This window comes from Rattus norvegicus, chromosome 5, assembly GCF_021556685.1.
Source record: "Rattus norvegicus strain SHRSP/BbbUtx chromosome 5, alternate assembly SHRSP_T2T, whole genome shotgun sequence".
Taxonomy (NCBI): Eukaryota; Metazoa; Chordata; class Mammalia; order Rodentia; family Muridae; genus Rattus; species Rattus norvegicus.
This window is the reverse complement of record NC_141538.1, coordinates 165,005,330-165,017,437: the sequence shown is the minus strand read 5'-3', so window position 1 is coordinate 165,017,437 and position 12,108 is coordinate 165,005,330. Positions and strand designations below refer to the sequence as shown.

The 12,108-nt window shown below is 49.6% G+C and overlaps 2 protein-coding genes across 2 annotated transcripts in view; one reads left to right on the top strand and one right to left on the bottom strand.

Annotated features, from left to right (window-relative positions):
- Mtor (mechanistic target of rapamycin kinase) overlaps positions 1-12,108 on the bottom strand; it is a 109,777-nt gene that overhangs the window by 55,415 nt on the left and 42,254 nt on the right. Inside the window, 2 exon segments of the mRNA NM_019906.2 lie at positions 10,420-10,565; positions 10,665-10,827. Of these exon segments, the coding sequence (NP_063971.1) occupies positions 10,420-10,565; positions 10,665-10,827 (309 nt within the window).
- On the top strand, positions 1,828-7,007 carry Angptl7 (angiopoietin like 7). The gene is given in 5 exon segments (NM_001420997.1): positions 1,828-2,367; positions 4,010-4,110; positions 4,623-4,817; positions 5,401-5,599; positions 5,763-7,007. Coding segments are annotated over 5 exon segments (1,014 nt in total). The 5' UTR covers positions 1,828-2,018; the 3' UTR covers positions 5,933-7,007.

Sequence of the window (12,108 nt, the reverse complement as noted above, 5' to 3'; positions counted from 1 at the left end):
ACCATGTAGCTCTTGCTATGTAATACTTGCAGTGTAGCTCAGGTGGTCAAAAACTTACAACCCTCCTGCCTCTGCCTCTCAGTGTTGGGAGAAGAGGAGAGCCACCACACTGGCCCACACACCTTCATGTTTGTCCTGATGTTGGCACTTTGGGTGTCTGGCTTATCTCAAGATGCTGAAGGCAATCCCTACACCAATGCATTACGGTTTCGCCTTTCACCTCCAGAATTTAAATGTAGGACTGAGATTTTACATATAGTGTGAGGTGAAGATCAAAATGTGAACGTTGTCACCTGAATGTTACCCAGCTGGCTCACTACGCTCACTGCAAAGGCTGGCCTGCCCCAGTGCTGTCTTCTGCACAAGACACTGCAGTTCTAGGGCAGCCGGGTCAGCTAGGATGCTTCCTACATGATCATATGGCACACAGCGTCACTGCACAGACGTGAGACTACCTTAAAGAGCTCCACAGTTTAGCAGACATTGATGCTAAACACGAATAAACTTCATGGAACCAGCAAAGGCCATGATGCCCTGCTAAACTAACAAAGGCTAATGTAGCTGCTCACTGAGAAAACTAAGAAAAAGCTGGGACTAGCACAGTGCCACCTCCCGTCAGAGCCCCTGAGATGGTAACCCAGAAGATGTTAGTAACAACCTGATGCCCAAGGAGGCAAGCCCGACAGGAGGTGAGAGGGAACGAGCTGTGGCTTACCTGAGCGCCTACTGCTTTTCATTCAGAAATGTGACCCTGCTGAGTAACCCCAGCTGCCTCAACAGAAATCACTTTCCAAGAGCCAGAGACTCATCTGGGAAAGGCTGGGTGGGCGGGGCTAAGGGAGGAAGAGCCGTGGGACCCACACTATGTCAGGCAGAGCTCCTGCCGTAGGGAAGGAGGGAGCGTTGTACAGTTTTAGGGGAAAGTCCCATCTTTTACAGGGTGTTAGAAGAGCGGTGCCCTTCAAGTAAAGGTGTGAACACTACTTTTCTCAGACAGCATGTATGTAGGTACAGGGGGCTAGCAGCAAGTTGCAAACCACACTGCAGACAGAGAGAGAACCTAGATTTCTAATCTTCATTTATTAGGTGATGAGGAGTCTTTTCTGAGTTTGAACCTCGGGTAAAGGTCAAGTCCACTCACTGCTGCCCAGAAGCTGACAGAAGTGTGGATGACCAACTACAGACCACGTCTGGCATGGCTGAGTCTTCCTCTCTGCCCTGTGCTGTGACAACTCTTGTAAAATGCTGAGTGATCTTTTAGGAAGGAGAATGTGTAAAAAGGAAGACAGCTCCATAGATGCAAACCTCTAATTCAAGTTCAATAGGATTCTGTGGAACACTGAATGATGACCAGAAAGGACGTATCCAGTCCTGTGAGAACTCGGCTTAGCCCACATAAGCCAGAACCTTAAGTAAAGAGCACGGATTACCTTAGCCAGCCTCCCTGGCTCAGCAGTCTCCATTCCAGCTCCTTTTAGCTACCTCGCCCTCAGTCTTACATAACCTTCAGACAGGAGTTGGGAAAGCCTTTCACTTGGCCTGTCTGCTGACAGAGCTGAGCCAGTGGCTGGCAGGCCATAATCTACTAGGCACAACTGGAAACACGTTCACAGCTCCCGTCTGAGCACACAGACTGTACAGACAAGGAAACAAACACTCGCCCTGTCCATCCTCCTCCTCCTCTCCTCTGGCCTAGGTTTGTGCTGACTTCACCCAACAGGCACCTGACCCTCCCAGATGAGGTGGGAGGGGCTTTAGCACACAGGGCCCTAGGGGTGGAGGTACAGGCACCAACAATATTTAAGATGCTGCCTTGGTGGGGTATTCAGACTTGGGAAGGAAAAGTGTTTAAATACCCACCAAGCTCCGTTTCAGAAACTCCAGCTTTAAGAAAGGCACACAGAGGAAGGAGACCACGAGGAAGGAAGAAAACTGCCCTTGTGAGTCAAACACTAAGCTTCCTAGTTCTGCTGAATACAGACTCTAGGAGGAAGACCTGCCCCAGAGGCCTGCACACAATGCTGAGGACCACCTGGCTATGCATTCTCCTGGTAGCCTCTGTCAGTCGCCCCGTGTGGCTGCAGAAGCCTCATAAACGCAAGACACAGCTCAAAGCAGCCGGCTGCTGTGAGGAGATGAGGGAGCTCAAGGCCCAGGTCGCCAACCTCAGCAGTCTGCTGGGTGAGCTGAGCAGGAAGCAGGAGAGCGACTGGGTCAGTGTGGTCATGCAGGTGATGGAGCTGGAGAGCAGCAGCAAGCGCATGGAGTCTCGGCTCACCACTGCTGAGAGCAAGTACTCTGAGATGAACAACCAGATCGACATCATGCAGTTACAGGCTGCACAGACCGTCACACAGACCTCGGCAGGTAAGCGCTGTCCCCACACTCCTCCCTCACCATGCTCCTGCTAAGTCTCCTGGTTCCAGTCTGCTTCTGGATTGCCCACTCAGCACAACTCTGGGGGGCTTTTGGGGATGCACCATCTTTGTTTGGGTTAGTGATGTCCTGTAAGCTTAGCCAGGATATCACAGCCTGTAGCCATTTGAAGAAAACCTTTGTATTCAACAAAGGACAGACACTTGGTGCTGTACAGTTCTGATCCACTTTCTCCCATGATTGCTAGTACAGCTCTCCCAAATAACAGAGAGAACAATGAAGGTGCTGCTGAAGTGCTGACTTCAGTGGCTGAAAATAAGGAAGGCACACACAGTGAGTTCTCGGGAAAACAACAGTCAGTTGCTGGGTAACCTGGCCCAGATGAGCCAAGAGATGAATTGCTGCTCAGAGAAAGATCTAATTTTCTGAGGTTACTGGAAAACATTTGGAATGATTATATTTTATAGATGAAGCATTTCTTACTAATGCTTACTGCACAATAACCCAAGTCAAGAAGACATGATTAGCTCCTATTGAGTAAGACCTGGCTACCCTTGGTTCAGACAAAGAAGAAGTTTTGCCCAAGGTAGCTGGTTAAACAAATACAAATGATTTCAAAGCGTAGTTCTCCTGACCTCGGTTTGAGAACAGAAAGTTAGGGGTTCTCATTTACCAAAAAAGTGAGTCTTTATTTGCTCTGTGAGATGAAAATGGTCATGTAAACCAGGCCAGACGCAGGGCTGACTGCACCACTTCTTGCTCCTAGAAGTCGCAGGAGGAAGGGCAGGTATAGCACATTCCCCTTTCCCAGCATGCTCTGCTGAGGGGACAGGCACTTTGGAATCTCCCACTTTCACCTGTGCTTTCCCCTAAGCCTCCAGCCCAGGGGGCACCAAGGAAAAAGTCCCAAGACAAGTGCAGAAGTATCCTGTGGACAACAGCCACAGACTCTACTACAAACAGCTGCGTCTTTGAAGCCTCAGTACAAAGCAGCAGCTGCAAGGCAGCCACAGACGCTTTCAAATCAAGCCCAAGGGGAAGTGGGAAAACCTCATTACCTTGATTTATCAAAACTTTCAGGGAACAGTCTCAAAGGGCTGCTTGGAGTTTTGGTTTTCATTTGAACGTCTAGTGATGTGAGATTGGGGAGGGATAAGATTCAAATCTGTCTCCCTTAATTTGAGTACCTGTTGGCTGTTAGCTGAGAAACACCACCAAACCAAACTCCCCGAGATACTCAGGAGTTGGCCTCTAGCTGAGGTCTGACTCAAGAAGTCTGAAGCTTCTCCTAGGGTAGCTGCCAAGTGGCCTTTGCAGACCATCCTATTACTGTTTCCAGAATTTACAGCCTAGCACCACAACAGGATGTCCTATATAGACTTAGCCTGAAGCTTCCTGCTTAATGGTGCCTTGGCACAGGTAAAGAGTTTCCTTACTCTATGGCCTCATAACCAAGGAAGCCCAAACATCCCCCTCGGTCCTGATGCACTTCTTGAACTCGATACCTCGGGGGAACTACCCACAGGCACCATGGGCAGAAATAAAGTCTCGGTTTTGAACCCAGCTCAGATGCAGCAGACATGCCCCCCCAAACTCAAGGCCTGAATCTCTGTCCACTCTGTTCCCCTCACAGATGCCATCTACGACTGTTCCTCCCTGTACCAGAAGAACTACCGAATCTCTGGAGTGTACAAGCTTCCTCCAGATGAGTTCCTGGGCAGCCCTGAGTTAGAGGTGAGGTCAACAGTGCCATGTCCTACTCTTTGTCCTCCACCTTAAAAGGCACAGTGACAACAGGACAACCCTGGTCTACAGAAAGGGAAATTCTAAAAAGCAAACGTGCCCTATGATGGAGCTGTGAGAAGCTCAATTTATGGGGCTCTGCCTCTATTCCGCCCTCCGTTGGCAGAGTATCAGTCAGACATCGACTGTCCCAGTTCTTGCGACATAGAATGAGTTCAGATCTCTCTCTAGGAGAGGAGAGAAGTCATTAGGAGGAGACACACAGAAGTACCTCATTTCCCACTTACACTGTGTTCACACTGCCGGCCCTGCCCCAGGTACACTCATTCCCAAGGTAACCATTGTGCCCTTGGCCCTCCACACTGGGGGGCAGTGTCTCTGCTGGATTATGCAGGGAGCACAAGGACCACTAACACAACAGGTACAGCACATAGGTTTGGAAGTCTGTCCTTAAGCTCCTGCCCCTGCCCTTGCACCTGCCCAGAGGATCCTTTCTGCTTTAGGTGTTCTGTGACATGGAAACTTCAGGAGGAGGCTGGACCATCATCCAGAGGCGCAAGAGTGGCCTAGTCTCCTTCTACCAAGACTGGAAACAGTATAAGCAAGGGTTTGGCAGCATTCGAGGCGACTTCTGGCTAGGGAATGAACATATTCACCGGCTTACCAGGCAGCCAACAAGGCTTCGTGTGGAGCTGGAGGTAAGCTTGAGCTGTAAGGCCTGACTGGCCCAGGCCTACTGCACACAGGGTTCAGAGGCATCGCCACAGTCTGCTCACTTCAGGTGTGCAGAGTCAGGGCAGCAGTGTCCCTGGACAGTTTATTTCTATCTCTAAGCAAAACTGAACTGCAGCTGACCGAGGTCCAGGAAGACCCATAGCGACTGGGATGGAAACACCATCTCCTTTGCTCTGCGATCTTGTTAAGTACAAGCCTCACTGGGGCTGCGTGGTGGCCCCTTTAGCTGGCTTCAAGCACGATGCCAGCCTACTTACTCCTACAGCATCTCAGAGTGAGATTTAACAAAAATCACACATCTGCCCCTTCAGACAGAGGCATGAAGGGTTACAGACAGAACGATCCAGGCCACATGGACCCAGACCCAAGTTTGGTCTCAGACCTTTCTATGCTGACTTCTAGCTAACATGGCAACCTGTAATAGTCTTACCAGAGTTCCACCTCTGAAGAGAGGTTTAGCTGCGGGGCTAGTGAGTGAGGAAAGGATGGGGTCTGCAGCAATGAAGTCCTCTGTGGTTTCCCTAAGGCTCTGCTCTTCCTTGGCAGGACTGGGAGGGCAACGCACGCTACGCAGAGTACAGCTACTTTGCGTTGGGCAATGAACTGAACAGCTACCGCCTCTTCCTGGGGAACTACAGTGGCAACGTGGGGAAGGACGCTCTCCTCTATCATAACAACACCGTCTTCAGCACCAAGGACAAGGACAATGACAACTGCTTGGACAAGTGTGCACAGCTCCGAAAAGGTGAGACCTGGGAGGCAGGGGAGGGCTGGGTCCACTAAGGACAGCAGTGAGCTGCAGATTTGCTGCAGGTGCTCTGGCTGTGCTGTCTCCTTTGCTTTAACGCCATCAATCAGCCAGAATCTAGGGAGGGCATCCCCAGCCTACTAGCTGTGTCTCACGCCAGGTGGCTACTGGTACAACTGCTGCACAGACTCCAACCTCAATGGGGTGTACTACCGCCTGGGGGAGCACCGGAAGCACATGGATGGCATCAGCTGGTATGGCTGGCATGGAGCCAACTATTCCCTCAAACGGGTGGAGATGAAGATCCGTCCAGAAGCCTTCACGCCCTAGGAGAAGGTTGCTGCAGAGCTATGTGAGGCGGAGGCTGAGGAGGGAGAGCAGGATGGGAAGAGGGTGGACAAAAGGTAGGAAGGGGACAGTTTATCATCCAGGAGCGTGACACAACTTCACCTGTGCACACAAGAGCACATGCACACACAACAGAACCACACAGACCAAACAGTGCACATTAGCAGATGGCACCAGGCCAGTAGGTGCCATGGTGCCTCAGGGGAGGACTGAGTGGGCCCACAGAGCAGAAGCTCATCCTCCACACCCTTAGCTGTGCTCAACAGTGACCCTGAGGTCACGAAACCTGTTTCCCCTACCTGAGGCTCAGATGACATGAGGGAAAAGAAAAATAAAAGGAACTGTTGTGACCCTCCGTGGAGAGGCCATGAAAAATGAAAGCAGATGGTGGAGAAGGGGCTTCCCCTTCTTAGGTCCCATGACACTTCCTTGTGTCTATAGGATTTGTTTTGTTTTCCTTTGTGACACAGGGTCTCTCTACACAGCTCTTGCTGTCCTGGAACTTACTATGTAGACCAGGCTGGCCTTGAACTTAAAGAGATCTGCTTCTGCTTCCAAAGTGCAGGGATTAAAAGGCCTGCACCACCATAACCAGCATATAGGAATTTTAAGACACAAAAAATGTGGAGCTGAAGACCAGCTGTCCAGATTGGACTTGCTTCAAGGCATCTCCAGGGTCTTAGTTAGGCCTTGCAGGCAGAATCCTGGGGGAGAGAACAGTACTATAAAGCACACTGTGGGCCTAACGTGGGAGAGAGAGAGGACCAGCGGGGAGGCGAGCACAGTCTCTGGGTGATCACAACACTGCCTTCACTCTCCATCAAAAAACATTCTTTTTTTTTTTTTTTTTTTTTTTTTTTTTTTACTTATTCTGTAAGAAACAGACTCAAACAGATCCCCTTTAACAAAAATGCCTGGAAAATAAGGGTACATGGCGCTGTGGTTTAAAACTTGTGCTATATAGAGAAGCATCTTCCTTGTAAAAATAAAATATTGTAGTTTTCATTTTGAATATTCAAAATATCTTTTTCTTTTACAATAAATACTATCAAAATTTGATGATTTTCTTTTGAATTTTTATTATTACCATTGAGCACATGATGAAAACTGTAGGTAAGAAGTCAGAATGGGGCTGGAGAGATGGCTCAGTGGTTAGGAGCACTGACTGCTCTTCCAGAGGTCCTGAGTTCAATTCCCAGCAACCACATGGTGGCTCACACCCATCTGTATGGGATCTGATGCCCTCCTCTGGTGTGTGTGAAGACAGCTACAGTGCACTTAGAGAAGTCAAAATTAGTTTGTTCAAGGAAACTGACGAGGGGTTGGGGATTTAGCTCAGTGGTAGAGCGTTTGCCTAGGAAGCGGAAGGCCCTGGGTTCGGTTCCCAGCTCCGGAAAAAAAAAAGGAAACTGACGAAGCAAGACCCCCTACTCCCACCCTAAAAAAATGGGAGGGGAAAGGAGAGGAGTGGAAAAGGTAGAAGCCACTGCAGAGTAGGAGCAGAGCTCAGCACTGCCAGCCCCACACCAATGTGCTCTCAGGACACTTTACAAGGACACGTTTCTGCTTCCTCCCTTCACCACGGGATGTCCAGAGGTTCTGCCCCCTACACAAAGAGCTGCCCTCTAGAGGAGTCAGTACAAGATAAGCCATGATTCCCACTAATAACTTCTGCGACTGCTAGGAATCAACTTCCCCTCATGAGCAGGAAGGAACTTTGGGGATTTTTCACAGAAATAATGTGAGAAAAGAAGCTACATGAAACAGGGATTCCCAGGGGGAGAGCTATTCAAACAGAAACTTCCTCAGGCAGGCAGGAGAACACAATGCCCAGAACCACAAGGCTTGGAGAATCGGGTGGAACAGGCTTCCCTGGCATGTGCAGAGGAAGGAGGCCACACAAACGCTGATGGTTCTCCTTTCATTTACTATGATCCCCATATCCAAGAACCTTCTCGGAGATGGCAAGAGGGAGGGTAGAGAACGGACAAGGCATTGCTAGCTCCTCCATTTCCCAAGCACACACACTCTGGTACTTTGGTACTAGCTGATGGGTGACACCAAGGATGGTGACCACAGCCTCTCACCAGAGAGAAGACAGCACCACTAGGAACCAGAAGCAGAGGTGCGTGTGGCTAAGACAAAGGGCATTCTGTTCTGTCCGGGCCCTTTTAGAAACCAAGAGGAGTTCCACAGATAACAGCGCCATTCAGAGGATGCTCACAATCAGCCTGACAAGCAGGTCCAGCCAGGGAGCCCCGGTCCTTGTGCATGCAGTCCTTTATCTATGCAGATATCTCAACCAGAAAAATTCACAAGGAGATGACCTGTGATAGGACAGAGGACGCACAGCTTTGTGAGGTCCTCCATTCTACCGAGCAGAGAAAAGGCTGGCTGTTGTGCACCACTTTAATCCGAGTACTTGTGATGGAGAGGCTAGCAGATCTCGGCTGAGGCCAGCTTAGTCTACACAAAGAAATCCTGTCTCAAAACAACCACCATCACAATCACCATCACCATCACCATCACCACCACCACAATAGGCAGGCTAACAGACTCTGTCCTCACGCGCTGGATAACTGGCTATTATACGTGCTTCCTACAATCCACTTCCTTCTAATCCACTGTTCCCCAGAGAAGTGATTATACTCTCTCATCTAGGTGAGCTTCAAGCTTATATTGTCTCAGTAGTGACCCAGCTTGGAGATTACATGTAGGATTTAATTCGCCCTCAGGTAGGTAAGAAAGGCAACACACAGGGAACAGACTGAAACAAAGCAGAAAAGCTTCCCATGCCGGCCTCTGGAGTCCTGAGATTACAGTGTGCATCACAACATCTGGCTAAAAGGGCAACGTGTTTTTTAAAAACAAAACCAAGAAACCAGAAAGAACTGGTTAAAGTAAGTGTATGTATCACTATAAGCTCTGAGAATAGGTAAATTAACAAGGAGGAAAAGTTGGGGGAAAAAAGAAATCAACCGATGTATGTGTGGGAGGGGAGTTAGCAGGCCGGGCACCTTCGGCTTGCTGGGGAGATGGGCCGGAATTCAGGCAGTGGCCTGAGAGGCACACACTCAAGAGCACACAGCTGGCACACGAGTCAAAGTGCCAGGACCTGGGGGAGCCAGAGACCCTCACCTGTACTCTGGGGGTGAAGGGTGGGGCAGCCTCCCAGCAGCAGCTTTGCCCAAAGCTTTTCCTTAAACTTCAGCAAGCTGCGGGTGGGGGCAAGTCTATAATCATAGAATTGAGGCAGGAGCAGTCTAAGTTCATTCTGTGCTATAAAAACAAATCAAACCAAACCAAAATGAAATCAAATAACCAAAAATGATCCAACAACTTCCAGAAGCAATAAAACAACTTTCCCTAGTGAAGACGGCATTGCAGTGCAACTCGCTGTGTCAGCACTGCAATGCAACTCGGCTGTGTCAGTGTGACGTCACTGGGGGTGAAAGCTGCAGCTGAGGCAAAGAAAGGAACTGGGGAGGAGCGGGAGGCCACCCGAAGGGCACACAGGCACCTGAGCTCCGTCAGCTGAACGCAGTCTGAACAGCTTAGAGCACACGCTTCCCTAAGAACGGGATTTACAATTAAGAAACAGGGGGTGGCACGTCTGTAACTTCCCACAAGGCACTTCAGAAATCATCATTCTCTGTGTCAGTGGATCTAGCAGAAGCAGGATTCTATTTTGACCTTTTGGATCCTACTAAAGGGAGAATGAGCACTGGGCTCGGCTGCTGAGGCATTCCGCTCGGCAGGGTCTGTCTGCCCAGCAACTTACTAGCTGTTGATTTTTCCTGAGTTATCTGCAGTTAAATGATGAACCATGTTAGCATCCCCATGGAGATGATTAGACTCCAGAGCTAATGTTCTCTAGACTCAGTTGGGAAGTGAACAGTTCTCTAGGAGCTGATGCTCATGTTTCCGGCTGCTTGTAATTTCTAACAGCATAAAATTTATTAAACAACTTCCTTTTCTGTACCCAGAAGACTCAAAACCATCTTAGGAGAGGAAGAATGATCACGGAAATCAGGGAAAAGATCACTGCCTCTCAGACTTTATGCTTTATGTTCAGAGCTCCAAAGGAAGAGGAATGGGCACTAAAAGACAATGGTCTGTAGACCCGACCCTGCCTGTGAGTGGCCCCTGAACCCAGGAACCAGGATGCCCTAATCGCTCAGAAGCATCACCCAACTTAGATACCCATGTGCCTTCCCCAGGCTGCTGTGGGCAGAGCTTCGTCCCACTGACTTCCCTGGGACGAGAAAGCACAGGCTGGGAGGCAACGGGAGTAGAGGTGTCAGGGACTGAGAGATGTGACAGCGTGGCTTGAGTGCTGACAGCCATCTGTAACCATGTATTTAAATGTGCCAGCCAGACCTGGTGACAGACTCCACACAGCTGAACTCTCCACCTGACTCCAGGGCAAGGGGACCAGCAGTGGGGGAAGATAAGTGTCCATGGCTTACCTGATGAGGGACTCAAGTATGGCAGGCGTGGGCCCCTTCTGGAACTCCAGCTCTTTGTAGTGTAGTGCTTTGGCATATGCCCGGCACTTGGCAGCTCTCTCACCCAACAGCACGATGCCATTGTCATCTCTCAGTGGTAGGGGGCCCTACAGAGTAAAGCACAGAGACACAGTAGATGGGGCACACACAAGGGTAGGTGCGTGGTTGCTTCCCTTCTGCCAGCTGGTGTCCTATCACTGTCTCACCTTGTCACTGTGCTCCATGAACTCAGCCAAGTTCAAGAGGGTTTGTGTGACTTCAGCAATGTCTTGAGAAGTGAGAGCCAACTCAATGCTCCTGATGAGCTCATCTTGTTGGTCTTCATTCAGTTCAGACCAGCAGGACACAAACGCAGCGTTGAAGAGATCCCTGCAAACACGGGATGGAGAAGGATGCACCTCTGCTGGGTGCCGCAAGCACCATGAACCCATTTCTGGCACTGCAGTTGGGTTACAAGGAGCAGGGCTGCTGACGGCATTGCTGATGCTACCTAAACCTTCCCCAGGCGGCAGAGTAACTGCTGGTCACCAAACATCTGATCTGTGGTGAGCGAGGGAGGGAACTTTAGATTAAGAGAGCCACATGTACCCACTGACTATTGATCTTATGTTTGTTTGAGCTAGGTCTCATGCTGTAGCCCAGACCGGTTTCAAACTCATAGCAATTCTCCTGCTTCAACCTCCCAACTGCTGTGATTTTTAGGCCTAATTCGTCACCAAGCCTAGCAATGAAACACTCTCCTTTAGGGCAGGTACAGACATGATAGACAGGGACTATGGGAGAGCAGGGTGGGGAGGAGAACACTGGAACTAATTTGTCTTCACAGTGATGTTTCCTGGCAGTTTCTGCCTTGTTTCTCTTCACTGGGATGAACAGAAAGACGGAGAACTTCTAAGTGAACAGACTGAGGAAGTGACAGTCCTTATGTGATCCTTGGAACATTTCCTGGACAGTGTCCAAATTCTTAAGATCAAAAATGGCCAAGGCAGCATCTGCTACTGACTTGCAAACATATTCAGAATGGTTCAGTGGATGATTACGTGAGAGAGAGAAGACAACATGCTCGAAGCACCAGCAGAGAATCCACACGGAGGTATGCAAGGCTTCTGGCTGGTCTCCAACAGAAAGAGCGGTTTCTGAGAAATCGCCACAGGGTCACATGGATGGACCCTCCCACGCCCACCCCCACCTTGCACCCCACTGTTCTGGGCACGGTGGCCTGTGGTGGGAGAGGAGAGGAGAGGAAGTGTAGTGCATCCCTGCAATGATGGTTTAGACCTTGATGCTTCCTCAGTTGTTACTGCACACTTCAAGGTTAAGTCACAGCTTAACTTTGGAATTTGGTAGGAAGAAAACCACCCCCAAATTGAAATGCTAACCAGACTTACAAGGCTGTACTCCAAGTAAGCTTTCCTTATCTAGTCAGAGGTAACAGTGGATCTCCAGGGCTTAAATTTGGGACTGAGTTCGTAAATGGCCACCAGAGTTTCTCTGGGGATGTGCTCAGAGGTGATGTGGGTAGAAGGGTGACACACCATCAGCTAGGCATGTGTGAGCCGACACCACAGAGACAGAACTTCTAGACATGGCATTTCAAATATTAAACACACAAACAAACAACCTGAGATAAATTAGAGGAAGCAAATCATG